This window comes from Scyliorhinus torazame, chromosome 5, assembly GCF_047496885.1.
Source record: "Scyliorhinus torazame isolate Kashiwa2021f chromosome 5, sScyTor2.1, whole genome shotgun sequence".
NCBI lineage: Eukaryota > Metazoa > Chordata > Chondrichthyes > Carcharhiniformes > Scyliorhinidae > Scyliorhinus > Scyliorhinus torazame.
In genome coordinates this window covers 204,180,291-204,199,425 of record NC_092711.1, presented here as the reverse complement: position 1 = coordinate 204,199,425, position 19,135 = coordinate 204,180,291, and the positions used below count along the sequence as shown (strand labels likewise).

Here is a 19,135-nt window from a genome sequence, read left to right as displayed (position 1 = left end):
GCATATACAAATGATCTGGAAGAAAATGTAGGTGGTCTGATTAGTATGTTTGCAGATGACATGAAGATTGGCAGAGTTGGTGACAGTGTCGAGGATTGTCAAGGATACAATAGGGTATAGATAGGTTGGAGACTTGGACACAGAAATGGCACATGGAGTTTAATCCAGACAAATGCGAGGTGATGCATTTTGGAGGATCAAATATAGGTATGAATTATACTGTAAATGGCAGAACATTTAGGAACATTAACATATAGAAGGATCTGGGCTTCCAGGTCCACAGTTCCCTAAAAGTGGCAACAGAGGTGGCCAAGGTGATGAAGAAGGCATATGGCATGCTTGCCTTCATCAGCTGGGGAATTGAGTGCAGGAGTTGGAAAATCATGTTGCAACTGTATAAAACCTTTGTTAGGCCGCATTTGGAGTATTGCGTGCAGTTCTGGTCACCACATTATCAGAAGGATGTGGAAGCTTTGGAGAGAGTGCAAAGAAGGTTCACCAGGATGTTGCCTGGTCTCGAGGGTGTTGGCTATGAGGCGAGGTTGAATAAACTAAGATTGTTTTCACTGGAAAGAGGGAGGCTGAGGGGAGATCTGATAGAGGTCGACAAAATTATGAGATGCATAGACAGGGTGGATAGTCAGAGGCTTTTTCCAAAGGTGGAAGTGTCAATTACAAGGGGGCACAGGTTCAAGGTGAGAGGGGGAAAATTTAAGGGAGATGTGCGGGGTAAGTTTTTCACACAGAGAGTGGTGGATGCCTGGAATGTGCTGCTAGAGGATGTGATGGAAGCAGGCACATTAGCAACATTTAAGAGGCATTTGGATGGGTACATGAATAGGGAGGAAATAGAGGGATATGGACCTAAGGAAGAAGGTTTTGTTTTTAGTTAGGGCATCATGATCAGCACAGGCTAGGAGGGCCGAAGGGCCTGTTTCTATGCTGTACTTTTCTTTGTTCTTTGTTGAGTTGCTGCAACTAACACGGTCAATGGAGCACTGAACCACCTGTCCAAACCAGGAGAATACATGTCGGTGGAAGTCGTCGTCAAACTGGACTATGCTCCAAGACGTCACCTTGACAACTCTATTCAATTTGTGTCACCAAGGCACAAGAGTGATATTCTACAACATCCTGCATTTATATAGCATCTTTGATGTGGCAAAATGTCCCAAGGTGCTACACAGGAGCATTAAAAAACAGAATTTGACACTGAGACGTCTATGGAGACGTCATGGGTCGAAAATTAGAAACTTGGTCAGCTATTCCCTTCTGCCACTGAGGCCCTAAGTTTTGGTATTTCCACCCTAAACCTCAGCATTTCTTTGGCTCCATCATCTCTTTTAGAAGAAGATATCAGGGAGAGGATGAATTTTACGGCGGGAATTCCAGAACTTGGCACCTCAGCAGCTGAAGGTATAGCTGTCAATGGTGGAGCGATAAACTCGAGGATGTGCACAAGGTTAGAATGAGAGAAGGACAGATATGGTTGTGGGGCTGGAGGAGATCATGGAGATAGCGAGACCGTGGAGAGATTTGAAAACATGAAAGGAGCACAGTGGTAATATTACTTGTCTCAATAGGGAGATATTAGGAACTTGGATCCAGAAATGGGGTCCAAGATGTAGCATGCAATATAGGGGTTAAACAGACTGAGGGAAAGACTGCTAACAGCAGAATCAGAGGGATACGCCACATCCTGAGTTACCTTGTCTCATTGAGACTTAACCTTGTTAGTGCGAATGCACAGGATGCCCCCGTTCAGCCAGGATGATCCACTCAAGATTCATTGTCATTCAGGACAACCTTGTTTGACCAGCTATCAGCCTATCACATAGTCGGATGACCTATCTGGCCATCAATGCAAGGTTAGTTGCATACGAATGGCATAGATATTTTCTTTTGTAGAAACGGGAGTGGGAAATCAGACAACCTAGATAATGATAATGGATTCATGTCTGCCCACTTCAGGAGAGAACATTTGTGCGAGGGGCTGGACAGAGCATAGCGAGAGAAAGAGAGAGCGAAAGAAATGCTGTTTTGACAGTTATAAGGAAGAAGACTGAGGATATCGACCAGAGAGGTCTTGAAAGTTGCCACCGAGACAGGCATTGGAAAGGGGTTCTGAACAAATGTTCCTAACAGAAGAATAATTGCTTCGTAAATGCAAGTATTGCCTTGGTCGGTCTGTGTAAGTGGCATGAGACGGCATGATTATTGAAAGTGATGTTTAATGGGAACTAGTGCGTTAAGGTTAAGAAACTGCATGTAAACCATTTGTGTTAGAGCTGAAGTGAAAGTTTATATATTGTTTTCTTTTATTCCGTTGAATAAAGTTTGTTTATAAATTAACCAAGCCCTATTTCTTATATTATCATTCCTTGGATGAATCGATCTTTCTGAACCGCATTAAAACTTTAAAAAAAGTTATAGCTTCTCGTCCAGTTTTTTTAGCCACTGTTGAGAAATGACTAGGGGTTCATAATAATAATTGCTTATTGTCACAAGTAGGCTTCAATGAATTTACTGTGAAAAGCCCCTAGTCGCCACATTCCGGCGCCTGTTCGGGGATGCCGGTATGGGAATTGAACCCGCACTGCTGGCCTTGTTCTGCATTACAAGCCAGCTGTTTAGCGCACTGTGCCAACTAACATACTAGACTAGTAAGTCTAGGGAGATTAGTTCAAATGCGGCCACTTCAATTGGAGTGTCAGGAGATTAAATTTAATAAAATAATAATTGATAATTCATTCTCCTCTGCCAAAGAGGTGTGGATTCGATCCCTACGACGGAGATTTGGGCGCAAAATCTAGGCTGACACACCAGTTCTGAGAGGCTTCTTGTGGCCACGTCTTTCCGATCAGATTTTAAACCAAATCCCCATTTGACCTCTCCGGGTGAATGTAAACATTTTCATGGCACTGTTTCAAAGGAGGAAAGGGGAGTTCTCCGTGTCATGGTCAATATTTATCCCTCATCCAACAGTTATCATCTGGCCACGCTTCAGATTGCGGTGTACAAATAGGCTGCTGTGTTTCCTACATTACAATAGCTGACAACATTTACAAGGAGCCTCAGGAGCTGGAAGATGTTTTGGAGCATCCCGGGGTTGGGAATGGTGATATATAATTTTCCCTTAGAGAACATACTTGTTCCACATGAGGAGACAGATTCAACACTGGTTGCTATACTAAATGATACTGCTGATTATTTGACACAATCTAATGTGTATGGAAAAATTACGAGCATAATATTGTCATATTTTTCTACCTTCCGAGGAACCAAGAAGGCCAATAAAAGAGTAGAGGATTTACCTAAAAGGGCTTCCTTGTCGACAAAGCTGCTTGACTTGTGAGAGATTGAAGCCCCACTTGCCGGTGCGAAGTTAAATGCCAGGTCATCGCGAACATTCTGTTTTTTAAAAGGAACAAGAAGTCATGTATCACGGATTCTCAACGCGTGACGCTAATAGACAAACTTGTGAAAGAGCTGTCCAATTAATCCCATTCCCCGACTCTCTCCTTAAATTTCCAATTGTTTCTCCAATTCCCTTTAAGGTTGAATTGAATCTGCTTTCCCTGGTCTTCCAGGCAGTGCGTTTCCCAACCAGGACAACTCATGCGTAAAATAATTTATCTTCATTTAGCCAACGCCCCCGCCCCCGGGCTTTTTTTCCAACCACTTTAACCAGAAGAGACAGATGCATAAATCATCCTGACAGCTGAAAGTATTTTAAATCGGGTAATAAAATTTTGCAAAGTCGTTTTGAAACAAAGGTGGTAAATAGTGAGATGAGTAAAGTCATCATAGTTCCAGATGACCATAGGCTGAATTTCCGTTTGAAGGGGAGAGCTGACTGGTGGTGGTTTAACTTGAGGATCACCATACCTCGGGCGAGGGGCCAGGTTGAGAAGGCTGGGCCTTCATGAATAACCTCAGCCGGTAGGGGAATTGAACCCGCGCTGCTGTCCTCGCTCTGCATCACGAACCAGCTGTCCAGCCAACTGAGTTAAACCGTCCCTGGATCGGACACCAAAGGGTGGCAACCAGACGTCACTGAAATTTATCATTCCTATTCACCAGAAAAATTTATTCTTCAACCTTTTAAAAATTAATTCTTGGTACATGGGGCATCATTGGCTGCTATTTATTGCCCATCCCTCATTGGTTTATAAAGGTGGTGATGTGCTACCTTCTTGGTTCACTGCAGTCTGTTGGGGATCAACACTGCAACAAGGATTTGGTCCTTCAAATAAACAATTGAAGCAGCATTGAACTTAAGGCGAATTAGCAGACCCTCTATGGCATTGCTCGCCGTGAGAGGTGTCGGGTGCATTGTTTTATTAAAGTGTTGCATTGTAACACAGGGTCAGGATCAGGCCATTCAACCACTATTCAATTACTTGCCTATATCTTAACTCCCTTTATCCACCTTTGCTCTATAAGCCTCAATACCCTTCCTAACAAATCTCTGTCAATCTCAAAACTTCCATTTGACCCTCAAGCTTAGCTATTATTTGAAGGAGTCAACTCCAGATTCCATTTGTGCTGAAGAAGCATTTCCTGACATCAACCCTGAACTGTATCGTGCCAATTTTATGACTTCCCCACCAAAGGAAATATTTCTCTGTCTTTCTCTGTCCTATCAAAACTTCTACTCATCTCAATTAGATTACACTGAATCTTCTATATCCAATAGAATCAAAGCCTAGTCTATGTAAACGGCCATGAATGAACCCCATTAATTTTGGTATCATTCACATTTACTGCTCCTAAAATAAAATAATTTAATCGAATTTGCTTTGATCTTGGAATCGTGCGATTGAATCACCTTCCATTGGAAATCTGTCAAGACACCAAGGACCAAGAGTCAGGTGGGCAAGGAGGGCCTTCACTGAGACCTACTGAGGTCGTTGATCCAGTAAGGTCGGGTGAGGGAAAGTCAGGAATCTCTGCGCACGAGAAGATAAACGATTACAGTTCTGGGGAAAGGCCCAAGTGCTCTTTTTTCCTCAGGGACCGAGAAGGTTAAGGCTGAACTGAGGACAGCTGACAAAACAGGAAGAACTTCTGAACGAGTGAAGAGAGAATGATCGTTTACAAATGTGAAGAATGAATTAGGGAATTGGGAAGAATGCGTTATGTACAGTTGACCTGGAAATGCTTAAGAAGTGGCGATTGAGATAGAGATTATATAATCTGAATACATGCATAGTTCAAAAGGAAGAATATAGTGTAGCCATCTAAGATGGCCACTGCAAAGGACCATGGGAATTATGGCCAACCCAGGACTCAGACAGATACAGAGCTTATGTGTATCTGAAACACAGGTAACCAGGCCTGATCGAAACCCCCGCTCGTTTGCATTTCAATGGCCCATTTTCCCAGGACAATAGAACTCCAATCAAGAAACTGGTACAGCCACAGACTGATCGGCGCCACTCCCCTTACTCAGAAAGCCCAACTGCCAAGGTCAATGACCGCTAAGGATCCGCCCAGCCACCAAGGAACCCGCCCCTTTATTGGATGAAATCAAAGACAGTGATCAGAACCCTGCTGAGCTATTGGGTCCAAGGTTAAGGACCACCCCAAAGAACGCGAAATCCCAGAGGGATAAAAGAGAGCACAGCCATGTGTTCTGTCTCTTTTGGATCCGGCCTGTGCCAGCCCAATTGCAGCAGGGACAGCCAACTAAGTTCAAGACCAACGATCGCTACCTGATGGATGAGCCCAGCCGAGACAGACCCACTTTCTTCGAACCAGCCATGTGAAATCCAGATAAAGGCCTTATCCATTTGCACAGTGCCGGTCGCCCTGAAGTTAAGTATAGGTTATTGTAGCTGATAGGTGTAGTTTAACTCATAGTAGATATTGTATTTGCATGTCGAGGTAACTCTGGTGTATGTAAATAAACCATCTTTTGAACTAACTAACTGGTTGGGTGGTTATTTGACCGACATAAGGGAAGGCTTCTGGTTCACCAACATCATTAATATTAGCAACAGTATTGGCGACGCTGTTGGGATCAAAACAGTCAACAATAGAATACTAAAAGTTAAGGGGAAGGAAATGGGATTAGATTTGTTTTTCCTAATTCGTTCATGTGATGTGGGTGTCTCTGGCTGGGCCAACATTTATTGCCCATCCCTGAGGGCATTTAAGAGTCAACCATTATGCTGTGGATCTGGAGTTACATGTAGACCAGACCAAGTAAGGATGGCAGATTTCCTTCGCTAAAGGACATTAGTGAACCAGGTAGGTTTTTACAACAATCAACAATGGTTTCATAGTCATCATTTAGACATTTAAGTCCAGATTTTTATTTTTATTGAATTCAAATGTCACCATCAGCCATAGCGGGATTCGAGCCCAGGTCCGCAGAGCTTGACTCGGTCTCAGGATTACTAGGCTAGCAACGATATCACTGCACCACTGCCTCCCCTATATTGTGACTTAGCACTGTTGACAACCACTGGGAATACACAAGTTGGGTGGGGGAGGGACAGCACATCCCTTCTCCTCATTACATGGGTTGCACGATCCTATGAAAGCCTCCTGACGAAAAAGTTTAAGGTCCTCGCTCTGACAAAGAGTCATCCAGACTCAAAATGTTAGCTTTGTTGTCTCTCCACAGAAGCTGTCAGACCTCTGCGGTTTTCTATTTCCGTTTCAGATTCCAGTATCCGCAGTAACCTGTTTTAAAATAATCTATTGGTTAGTTGTGGTCATGCAAGGAATGTCCATGTCATTATGATTCAAACTGTGAATCACCCTGTGAAACCTTCTGCATTCCATGAGAGTACAAAGGACAGTTCTGCTTTAATGCTCAGGAGAGCTTGTTTCAGTCCAGTTCAATGGTTCCCTTTGCATTTGAAACATTTTAAAAGTTTCCCCAACAAAGTGAAAACATCACTAGGTGGCAATGCAGCCTCGGGCGACGGCACCTCGAGCCAGGGAGACAGCGCCACTGGCGTCCCCGGGCGGGCAGCACTGCGACCCTTGAAGGGCGGCACTGCGACTCTGGGTGGTGGCCGGCTCCATGTCACTAGGCGGCAGCACCATGACCCCAAGCGATGGCACCATGACTGGCATGGTGACCCTGGGAGACAGCACTGCAACCCTTGTGTAGCGGCTGTCCGCCCCCGGCGACGGCACCCCGACCCCGGGTGATCAACGGCTGGATACTCACATTGCTGGAGAAGTTCATGCTGGAAGTGAACAGATTCTTTCCAATCAGCCGCTGTACATTTTCAAACAGCAGTTTCAGCAGTGGCAGGTACAGGAGGGTTATCCTTGCTTGCAAATTCTGAAACAAAAGATTTTAAGTGCATTCCATTAAAGATCGGAAAAAGTAGGCTAACATTAACACTGCAATGAAATTACTGTGAAAAGCCCATAGACGCCACACTACGCCGCTTGTTCGGGTACACAGAGGGTGAATTCAGAATGTCCAATTCACCTAACAAGCACGTCTTTCTGGACTTGGGAGGAAACCAGAGCACCCGGAGGAAACCCACGCAGACACCCGGAGAACGTACAGACTCCCCACAGACAGTGAGCCAAGCGGGAATCGAACCCAGGTCCCTGGCTCAGTGAAGCAACAGTAGCTCATGGAGTCCTCCGTTTCCTAATGTAGAAAATGCAATTAAATTCCGAACAGCAAGATCCCACAAACAATAATATGATAAAGACAAAATAACCTGTACAACCGATATCAACTGAGGTACAAATATTGATCAGGATACTGGGAGAATTGTGCTCTTCAAATTATATCAGGAGTCCTCTTCTGCTTGAATGGGGCATGGTTCCTCAGTTTACTGGCTGATCCAGATGGTGGCACCTCTGACAGTGCCATACTCTTGGAGTACTGCACTAGAGAGTCAGTGGAGTTTGAACCTGTTATAACCTGCCTACTTACCATTGGCTGGGGACTAATGACTATCCCACAATCCTGTGGGAGTATGAGCTTCACCAATGAGGGGAGCGGAGAAACCACTAGTAAACTCCTAGTATAAATAAAGCTGGCCAGTTCAGGAACCAGCAGGAAGGAGTATGTAGCAAGGGAAGTTACTGCTACTGTTATGTATATATGTTATAGTAAATAAATGTTATTACTTTGTATCCTTAAAACTCATGCTGGATTCTTCGTGGCCCTTACAAAACTGGCGCCGAAGGTTAAAGTGAATAGCTGTCTACACTGCTGAAGCCACCTCCCTGGATTTTTGTTGGATACAGGTTGGAAGTTGTTTTCTATTACACCATGCCTCTGTACGGACGTTTGGATGTTTTTGATGCTGCGCTGGAAAGCTGGAACCAGTACTCACAACGGATGCGTTACTATTTCCGGGCAAACAATATCACCAAAAACGAGCGCCAGGTGGTCATATTGCTCACCGCCTACGGCCCGCATACGTTTGGGGTGATTAGGAGCCTTACATACCCAGCTGCGCCGGACACCAAAACGTTTGATGAACTTGTGAATATAGTGGGGCAACATTTTAACCCAACCCCGTCCACGATAGTCCAGCGTTACCGGTTTAATACCGCTGAGAGGACCCCTGGAGAATCCCTTGCCGATTTTCTATCCAGGCTACGCAGGATTGCGGAGTACTGTGATTATGGTGAGACCTTGTCAGAAATGTTTCGCGACCATTTGGTTTGCGATATTAACAATGCGGCCACCCAGAGCAAGTTGTTAGCGGAGCCAACATTGACTTTTCAACAGGCCATTCAAATAGTATTGTCCCGAGAGAGCGCAGAGCGAGGAGTACAGGAGCTACAGGGAATGGAAGTGCATGCCTTGGGCCGCAACTTCTTCCATCCTAAAACGTCCCCCCGCACTCCTGCGGTACCTTGGGCGAGGCAACGTCCGGACCGACGCCAGTGGCCGTCGGACATTCCTCCCCGAAGGGAGCCTTCTCCAGAGCCAATGGATGAGGAGCCATGTCCGTGTCAGACTTGTAGGCGCCGACCCCGTCGTGGACGGCGGTCCTGGGGGCGTCGTTCCGACCGAAACTGGGACCAGCCCAGGGGCCGTAACTGGGACCAGCCCAGGGGCCGTACCTTCCATGTGGATGAACCTGCGGCGACTACTCCCGAGGACGTGGAGACGGAATACGACTGCCTGCAGATGCATTGTGTGGCAGCTCCCCGTGTGGCCCCCATTAAGGTGACAGTACGGGTCAATGGCCAACCGCTTGCGATGGAGTTGGATACTGGCACAGCGGTCTCCGTGATCGCCCAGAGGACATTCGATCGCATCAAGCAGGGTACACAGACCCTTACATTAACCGACTCACAGGCCAGGTTGGCCACCTACACGGGGGAACCACTGGACACTGCAGGAACTACAATGATCCCTGTTGTCTATGGACGCCAGGAGGGGCGTTTCCCACTTATCGTGGTGCGCGGCCATGGGCCCAGCCTGTTGGGTCGGGACTGGTTGTGTCATTTGCGGTTGCAATGGCAGCATATCCTCCAAACAGTTTCTGAAGGGTTGACTGAGGTGCTAGGACGATACCCAGATGTATTCCAGCCTGGTTTGGGGAAAATAAAAGGGGCCGTAGTCGGTATCCAAGTTGAACCAGGAGCCACGCCGCGCTATTTAAGGGCGCGCCCAGTGCCTTACGCCTTGCTCGAGAAGATAGAAGGGGAGCTCACTCGTTTGGAGAGTTTGGGTATTATCAGGCCCATCCGTTTTGCTGACTGGGCAGCACCAATTGTACCTGTAATGAAGCCAGATGCCACAGTTCGCTTGTGTGGCGACTATAAACTTACAGTGAATATGGTTTCCCGACTCGACCGATATCCAATGCCTCGCATAGAGGATCTCTACGTGAAACTTGCAGGTGGACTCTCATTCACAAAATTAGATATGAGTCACGCCTACCTGCAGTTGGAGCTGGACCCTGCCTCCCGACCATATGTAACGATTAATACACACCGGGGCCTGTATGAATATACACGGTTGCCCTTTGGAGTATCCTCTGCCTGAGCAATTTTTCAACGTGTTATGGAGGTCATTTTGAGAGGTTTACCACGTGTGGCTGTCTACCTAGATGACGTTTTGATTACAGGGACGTCGGAGCAGGAACATTTGGAAAATCTGGAGGCTGTCCTTAGACGCCTTTCAGAGGCTGGAGTCCGTTTACGTCGCACCAAGTGCGTATTTCAGCAAAGGAAGTAGTCTACCTAGGTTATCGGGTGGACCGCGAAGGTCTGCACCCCGTCGCAGAGAAGGTGCGTGCAATTCAACATGCCCCCGCCCCGACTGACACTTCGCATCTTCGTTCTTTTCTCGGTCTCGTAAACTATTACGGGAAGTTCCTCCCCAATCTGGCAACTACGCTGGCCCCTTTGCACCTTCTGCGAAAGAAAAATCACACCTGGGTTTGGGGTCAGCCGCAAGAAACCGCTTTCCGGCGGGTAAAGCAACAATTGTCGTCGTCTGGGTTACTAACCCACTATGATTCTGGAAAGCCTTTGCTCGTCACATGTGATGCATCCCCGTATGGTATTGGGGCCGTCCTGTCCCACAAGGTGGAGAATGGGGTCGAACGACCGATAGCTTTCGCCTCCCGCACATTGACTGCAGCGGAGAAAAAGTATGCGCAGATCGAGAAGGAGGGCCTGGCAGTGGTTTTTGCGGTGAAACGCTTCCATCAGTACGTGTACGGCCGCCATTTCACTATCGTGACTGATCATAAGCCCCTGCTGGGACGTTTCAGAGAGGATAAGCCAATACCGTCCATTCCTTCTGCATGGGTCCAGCGCTGGGCTTTGTTGCTTGCTGCATACGAGTATTTTCTGGAGCACAAACCAGATACGCAGATAGCAAATGCCGACGCACTGAGCCGATTGCCTTTATCGACCGGCCCCATGTCGACCCCCACGACCGGTGAGGTGGTTGCAACCCTGAATTCTATGGACACCTTGCCTGTCACGGCATCACAGATCCGTGAGTGGACCCAGACGGAGCCAGTCTTGTCAAAGGTTCGGCACATAATCCTGTATGGTGGGCAGCATAGACAGCTCCCAGGCGAGTTGCGGGCATTTTCCTCCAAGCTGTCAGAATTCAGCGTGGAAGACGGCATCCTCTTGTGGGGGACTCGTGTGATTGTCCCGGAAAAAGGACAGGAGCTGATACTAACAGACTTGCACAATGGGCATCCAGGCGTGACCAAAATGAAAATGTTGGCCCGGAGTTATGTCTGGTGGCCAGGCCTCGACATCGACATTGAGAAGGTGGCCCAAAACTGCTCCATTTGCCAGGAGCATCAGAAGCTTCCGCCGGCCATGCCCCTACATCACTGGGAATGGCCAGGGCGGCCTTGGGCACGCTTGCATGCAGATTTCGCAGGCCCTTTTCAAGGATCCATGTTCCTTCTACTAATTGACGCCCAGTCCAAATGGCTAGAGGTGCATAAGATGCAGGGGACAACATCCTGCGCAACAATTGAAAAGATGCGTTTATCGTTTAGTACGCATGGCCTCCCCGAGGTGCTGGTCACGGATAACGGCACTCCATTCACGAGTGAGGAGTTTGCGAGGTTCACGAAGATGAACGGCATCCGCCATATCCGCACTGCCTCTTATCACCCGGCTTCAAATAGGTTGGCAGAGCGCGCAGTGCAGACATTCAAAAGAGGCCTAAAGAAGCAGTCTTCCGGATCAATGGACACGAGACTGGCTCGATTTTTGTTTACGTACAGGACCACCCCTCCATGCAGTGACTGGGGTAGCTCCCGCAGAACTCCTAATGGGCCGGAGACTTCGCACCCGCCTTAGTATGGTTTTCCCGGACATTGGCGCAAAAGTACGCCGCACACAAGAACGGCAGGGACAGGGATTTTCTCGGCATCGGCCGATTCGGCAGTTTGCGCCCGGTGACCCAGTGTTCGTTCGGAATTTTGCTGGTGGTGCCCAATGGGTTCCTGGTGTAATCTTTCGCCAAACGGGCCCTATATCTTACCAAGTGCAAGCCCAGGGTCGTCTCCAGCGAAAACATGTAGACCACGTTCGGTCCAGAAGACCATCCCCTCAAAAGATTCCCCGCCCCCGGAGCTCATTTCAACAGCCGCAGTGACCAGAGACAAGGGAAGGTAGTCCTCACAATCTTCCACTGGTGCCTCACTCGAAGCCTGCGCAGGTCGTTACGGAACCAAATGGAGATAGATACGCTGACATGACGGAGGCAGCAGACTCTGACTCCGAGATGGAGACACAGGTTGCATCAGAGGGGGAATCCTCGGGTCCACGGGCCGTGGATGTACAACCGTTGCGCCGTTCATCACGGAAGCGGCGGTCTCCGTCTCGTTACACACCGCCTGATCCAGCGCCGCGTGCAAATGGTGTCCGGCCTGCAGCAAAACGAGTCCGACGCCCTCCTTCGCCAGGGTCTTCGGTGGATTCCTTGGACTTTGGGGGCGAGGGATGTTATAACCTGCCTACGTACCATTGGCTGGGGACTAATGACAATCCCACAATCCTGTGGGAGTATGAGCTTACCCAATGAGGGGGGCGGAGAAACCACTAGTAAACTCCTAGTATAAATAAAGCTGGCCAGTTCAGGAACCAGCAGGAAGGAGTACGTAGCAAGGGAAGTTACTGCTACTGTTATGTATATATTATAGTAAATAAATGTTATTACTTTGTATCCTTAAAACTCGTGCTGGATCCTTCGTGGCCCTTACAAAAGAACCCTTGCCCACTCGGCTCAGAGGTGAGTGCCACTATCCATACCTGTCACAGGACTGGGACTGCCTCGATGAATCCATGCCTTATCTTCTGCTCACGGAGGTTTCCGCAGTAATATCAATTTTAAATTGCTTCGGGCATTGAATGCAGTGTCTGCAACGTGTTACAAGGTAATATGGGGAGGATCCAAATACCACATACAGTGGCCGTTTTCTCCATGGGGTGATGCAGTTCCTATCACAGCCCCTAGATGGCAATTACTGTCGCCTGAAGCCATTTCCCTCCTCACTGACCTTCAACAGAGTATCATTTTGCCTGTGTGCAAGAGAGTCTGTGAGAGTGTCTGTGTGTTTTTTGCGAGTGTCTGTGATTGTGTGTGAGAGAGTATCTGCGACTGTGCATGTGAGCGTCTGTACATGGTGAGAGTGTGCATTTGCGTGAATCTGTGCGTGTGTATCTTTGTATGTGTGCCTGAATGCGCGAGAGAGTCTGTGTGTGCAAGAGAGTCTGTGTGTCTGTGAGGGTGTCTGTGTGTGAGCGAGGGTGTCGGTGTGTGAGCGAGAGAGTCTGTGTGTCTGTGTGTGAGCGAGAGAGTCTGTTTGTGTGCGTGTCTGCGTCTGAATTCCGCTGAGGCCCATGCCGACTGTGTGTGGCACCAAAGACAAAATTCAAAGTTAGTTAAACCCAATTCCTTCGCTCAGGCCCAGACCCCACCACTTTCCAGGTGACTGGACTTGAGGCAGTGTCTGTCTCTCAAACAAAAAGGTGAAAAAGGTTTTATTGGTGAGCTCTGCGGCTCAGCTCTTGTTAATTGACATTTTTACTAGTTCCTCTTGTTTTGAAATTCTGCAATGACATTGATTCCTTTTAAGTTAGTGTTCAATGCTGTGTGAAATTTTACCAGACTGCAATTTGATCATTGGTCCTTTCAGCGAGCGAAGGATTCTTCCCCACAACCTCCCCTTCCCCCCACCCCCCCATTCCCGATGAACAATCTTGCTTTAGATCAATTGATGTTCACACACAACAGAATTGGACTCTGTGGAACAATAATTCCCACTTTGATCTACTTCGGGGAAAAAACCTGGGGCGGAATCCCCCCCCCACCACGCCTGGGGGGGGGGGGGGGGGGGAGAATTTCCCAGGCACCGCACGAGTCCCGCCATGCCGCCCCGACGCCCGCACGCGATTTGCCCCCCCCCCCCAAACCGGCGCGGTGAGAATCGCCGCTGGGAGAATCGCTGCTTGCCGTTTGTAACGGGTGAGCGGCGATCTTCCGGCCCAGATGGGCCGAGCGGTCTGCCAAACACGGCACCGGTGGGAACAGTGCGGGAATGCTGGGGGGGGCGGCCTGTGGAGAGGAGGGAGGTTCCTGCACCGGGGGGGCCTCAAAAGGGGTCTGGCCCGCGATCGGTACCCACCGATCGGCGGGCCGACCTCTCTGAAGGAGGACCTCCTTTCCTCCGCCGCCCCGCAAGATCCATCCGACATCTTCTTGCGGGGCGGCCGCAGGGAGGACGGCAACCGCGCATGCGCGGGTGACGTCATTTACGCGGCGCCGCTTTTACGCGGCACCACAGCCGGGCGCACGTAAATGACGCAGCGCCGCTCCTTGCCCCCCGGGGGCGGGGGAATACGGGGCTGTGAGCGGCCTCCGACGCCAGAGTGAAACACTCCGGTTTTCAATCTGGCGTCAGGACTTTGTCTCCCAATGGGAAAATTGTGCCCCTGCTCTGAACTCCCATTCTGTGTTTACTTCTTTCTAACCAGTCTCTAATCCACTTTGCTACCTCCTGATAATCCCATCGTCCTTAATATTCTGTGTGAAACCTTATCAAATTCTTTCCGCAATTTTCCTCCTGCACATTTGCTTGTAATTCCCCCCCAGTTTATTTCCTGAACTCTGTACTTCATCCACTTTGAGTTTTTCGAGGAGGTCACTAAGATGATTGATGCAGGTAGGGCAGTAGATGTTGTCTATATGGACTTCAGTAAGGCCTTTGACAAGGTCCCTCATGGTAGACTAGTACAAAAGGTGAAGTCACACGGGATCAGGGGTGAACTGGCAAGGTGGATACAGAACTGGCTAGGCCATAGAAGGCAGAGGGTAGCAATGGAGGGATGTTTTTCTAATTGGAGGGCTGTGACCAGTGGTGTTCCACAGGGATCAGTGCTGGGACCTTTGCTCTTTGTAGTATATATAAATGATTTGGAGGAAAATGTAACTGGTCTGATTAGTAAGTTTGCAGACGACACAAAGGTTGGTGGAATTGCGGATAGCGATGAGGACTGTCTGAGGATACAGCAGGATTTAGATTGTCTGGAGACTTGGGCGGAGAGATGGCAGATGGAGTTTAACCTGGACAAATGTGAGGTAATGCATTTTGGAAGGGCTAATGCAGGTAGGGAATATACAGTGAATGGTAGAACCCTCAAGAGTATTGAAAGTCAAAGAGATCTAGGAGTACAGGTCCACAGATCACTGAAAGGGGCTACACAGGTGGAGAAGGTAGTCAAGAAGGCATACGGCATGCTTGCCTTCAGTGGCCGGGGCATTGAGTATAAGAATTGGCAAGTCATGTTGCAGCTGTATAGAACCTTAGTTAGGCCACACTTGGGAGTATAGTGTTCAATTCTGGTCGCCACACTACCAGAAGGATGTGGAGGCTTTAGAGAGGGTGCAGAAGAGATTTACCAGAATGTTGCCTGGTATGGAGGGCATAAGCTATGAGGAGCGATTGAATAAACTCGGTTTGTTCTCACTGGAACGAAGGAGGTTGAGGGGCGACCTGATAGAGGTATATAGGATTGTGAGGGGCATAGACAGAGTGGATAGTCAGAGGCTTTTCCCCAGGGTAGAGGGGTCAATTACTAGGGGGCATAGGTTTAAGGTGAGAGGGGCAAAGTTTAGAGTAGATGTACGAGGCAAGTTTTTTACGCAGAGGGTAGTGGGTGCCTGGAACTCACTACCGGAGGAGGTAGTGGAGGCAGGGACGATTGGGACATTTAAGGGGTATCTTGACAAATATATGAATAGGATGGGAATAGAAGGATACGGACCCAGGAAGTGTAGAAGATTGTAGTTTAGTCGGGCAGTATGGTCGGCACGGGCTTGGAGGGCCGAAGGGCCTGTTCCTGTGCTGTACATTTCTTTGTTCTTTGTTCTTTGTTCTTTGTTCACATTTAACGCTACTTTCCTCTTGAGGTTTTTGCCCAATGTAACATCCTTTATTATTTTAGTCATTCCGCTGCTCGGAACTGGAATTTCTATGGAGTGGGTGTCACAGCATCAGTAAAGCTCGAGTAACCACTTTACTGATTATGAATTGATTTCAAACTCAGTGTCTGAGGCTGTTCCAAGCTGTTGACAGTTTACATCTACAGTAGAAAATGTAGACCAGGCAGGTCACGAGGTCACTGGAATGACGTGGTTACGAAAGGGGTCACACGTTGGGAGCGTGGGACTTCTCCCCCTGAAGATAGAGTGTATGTGAGTGGGGAGGATAAAATGTGTGAGGGAATCTGTATGTGTGTGTGGGGGATTGGGGGGGTGAAATGTGTGGGGGATTGCGGGGGGAAGTATGTGTCTGTGGGGGAAAGAGTATGTAGGTTTTGGGGGGGGTTGGGAGAGCGTTGGGGTGGGAGTGTGTGTTGGGTTGGGAGTATGTGGGGGGGGGAGGGGCTGAGTGTGAAAGAGAGGGGCTCAGTGTGAGAGAGGGGGGCTGAGTGTGTGTGACAGAGGGGCTGAGCGTGTGAGAGGGGCTGAGCGTGTGTGAGAGGGGCTGAGCATGTGTGAGAGGGGCTGAGCGTGTGAGAGAGGGGCTGAGCGTGTGAGAGAGGGGCTGAGTGTGTGTGAGAGAGGGGCTGAGTGTGTGAGAGAGGGGCTGAGCGTGTGAGAAAGGGGCTGAGTGTGAGAGAGGGGCTGAGTGTGTGAGAAGAGGCTGAGTGTGAGAGAGGGGCTGAGTGTGAGAGAGAGAGGCTGAGTGTGTGAGAGAGAGACTGAGTGTGTGAGAGAGAGGCTGAGTGTGTGAGAGAGAGGCTGAGTGTGTGAGAGAGGGGATGAGTGTGTGAGAGAGGGGCTGAGTGTGTGAGAGAGGGGCTGAGTGTGTGAGAGGGGCTGAGTGTGAGAGAGAGGCTGAGTGTAAGAGGGGGGGGTGCTGAATGTGTGGGAGAGAGGGGCTGAGTGTGTTAGAGAGAGGCTGAGTGTGTGAGAGAGAACTGAGTGTGTGAGAGAGGGGCTGAGTGTGTGAGAGAGGGGCTGAGTGTGTGAGAGAGGGGCTGAGTGTGTGAGAGAGGGGCTGAGTGTGTGAGAGAGGGGCTGAGTGTGTGAGAGAGGGGCTGAGTGTGTGAGAGAGGGGCTGAGTGTGTGAGAGAGGGGCTGAGTGTGTGAGAGAGGGGCTGAGTGTGTGAGAGAGGGGCTGAGTGTGTGAGAGAGGAGCTGAGTGTGTGAGAGAGGAGCTGAGGGTGTGAGAGAGGAGCTGAGTGTGTGAGAGAGGGGCTGAGTGTGTGAGAGAGGAGCTGAGTGTGTGAGAGAGGGGCTGAGTGTGTGAGAGAGGGGCTGAGTGTGTGAGAGAGGGGCTGAGTGTGTGAGTGAGAGAGGGGCTGAGTGTGTGAGTGAGAGAGGGGCTGAGTGTGTGAGAGAGAGGGGCTGAGTGTGTGCGAGAGGGGCTGAGTGTGTGCGAGAGGGGCTGAGTGTGTGCGAGAGGGGCTGAGTGTGTGCGAGAGGGGCTGAGTGTGTGCGAGAGGGGCTGAGTGTGTGAGAGGGTGCTGAGTGTGTGAGAGGGTGCTGAGTGTGTGCGAGAGGGGCTGAGTGTGTGTGTGAGAGAGGGGCTGAGTGTGTGCGAGAGGGGCTGAGTGTGTGCGAGAGGGGCTGAGTGTGAGAGAGAGGCTGAGTGTGTGAGAGGGTGCTGAGTGTGTGAGAGGGTGCTGAGTGTGTGAGAGGGTGCTGAGTGTGTGAGAGGGGGGCTGAGTGTGTGAGTGAGAGAGGGGCTGAGTGTGTGAGTGAGAGAGGGGCTGAGTGTGTGAGTGAGAGAGGGGCTGAGTGTGTGAGTGAGAGAGGGGCTGAGTGTGTGTGAGAGAGAGGCTGAGTGTGTGAGAGAGGGGCTGAGTGTGTGAGAGGGGGGCTGAGTGTGTGAGAGGGGGGCTGAGTGTGTGAGAAGGGGGCTGAGTGTGTGAGAAGGGGGCTGAGTGTGTGAGGGGGGGCTGAGTGTGTGAGAGGGGGGCTGAGTGTGTGAGAGAGAGGCTGAGTGTGTGAGAGAGAGGTTGAGTGTGCGTGAGAGAGATGTTGAGTGTGTGTGAGAAGGGGGCTGAGTGTGTGCGAGAGGGAATGAGTGTGTGAGAGAGAGGGTGGCTGAGTGTGTGAGAGAGGGGCTGAGTGTGTGCGAGAGGGGCTGAATGTGTGAGAGAGAGGGTGGCTGAGTGTGTGAGAGAGAGGGTGGCTGAGTGTGTGAGAGAGAGGGTGGCTGAGTGTGTGAGAGAGAGGGTGGCTGAGTGTGTGAGAGAGAGAGGCTGAGTGTGTGAGAGAGAGAGGCTGAGCGTGTGAGAGAGGGGTTGAGCGGGTGAGAGAGGGGCTGAGTGTGTGAGTGAGAGGGGGGCTGAGTGTGTGAGAGAGGGGCTGAGTGAGAGAGGGGCTGAGTGTGTGAGAGAGGGGCTGAGTGTGTGAGAGAGGGGCTGAGTGTGTGAGAGAGAGGCTGAGTGTGTGTGAGAGAGGGGCTGAGTGTGTGTGAGAGAGGGGCTGAGTGTGTGAGAGAGGGGCTGAGTGTGTGAGAGAGGGGCTGAGTGTGTGAGAGAGGGGCTGAGTGTGTGAGCGAGGGGCTGAGTGTGTGAGAGAGGGGCTGAGTGTGTGAGAGAGGGGCACAGTGTGTGAGAGAGGGGCACAGTGTGTGAGAGAGGGGCTGAGTGTGTGAGAGAGGGGCTGAGTGTGTGAGAGAGGGGCTGAGTGTGTGAGAGAGGGGCTGAGTGTGTGAGAGAGGGGCTGAGTGTGTGAGAGAGGGGCTGAGTGTGTGAGAGAGGGGCTGAGTGTGTGAGAGAGGGGCTGAGTGTGTGAGAGAGGGGCTGAGTGTGTGAGAGAGGGGCTGAGTGTGTGAGAGAGGGGCAGAGTGTGTGTGAGAGAGGGGCTGAGTGTGTGAGAGAGGGGCTGAGTGTGAGAGAGAGAGGCTGAGTGTGTGAGAGAGAGGCTGAGTGTGTGAGAGAGAGGCTGAGTGTGTGAGAGAGAGGCTGAGTGTATGAGAGAGGGGCTGAGTGTGTGAGAGAGGGACTGAGTGTGTGAGAGAGGGGCTGAGTGTGTGAGAGAGGGGCTGAGTGTGTGTGAGAGGCTGAGTGTGTGTGTGAGAGGCTGAGTGTGTGAGAGAGAGGCTGAGTGTGTGAGAGAGAGGCTGAGTGTGTGAGAGAGAGGCTGAGTGTGTGAGACAGAGACTGAGTGTGTGAGAAAGGGGCTGAG

The 19,135-nt window shown here is 50.0% G+C and overlaps 1 protein-coding gene across 3 annotated transcripts in view; it reads right to left on the bottom strand.

Moving 5' to 3' along the window:
* The window catches only part of dock11 (dedicator of cytokinesis 11), a 386,085-nt gene that overhangs the window by 155,502 nt on the left and 211,448 nt on the right, over positions 1 to 19,135 (bottom strand). For all 3 annotated transcript variants that reach the window (XM_072505033.1, XM_072505034.1, XM_072505035.1), the window contains exons 32-33: positions 7,190 to 7,306; positions 3,315 to 3,411 (exon numbers count right to left, since the gene is read on the bottom strand). In XM_072505033.1, coding sequence (XP_072361134.1) covers positions 3,315 to 3,411; positions 7,190 to 7,306 — 214 coding nt within the window. The remainder of the gene's footprint in view (positions 1 to 3,314; positions 3,412 to 7,189; positions 7,307 to 19,135) is intronic.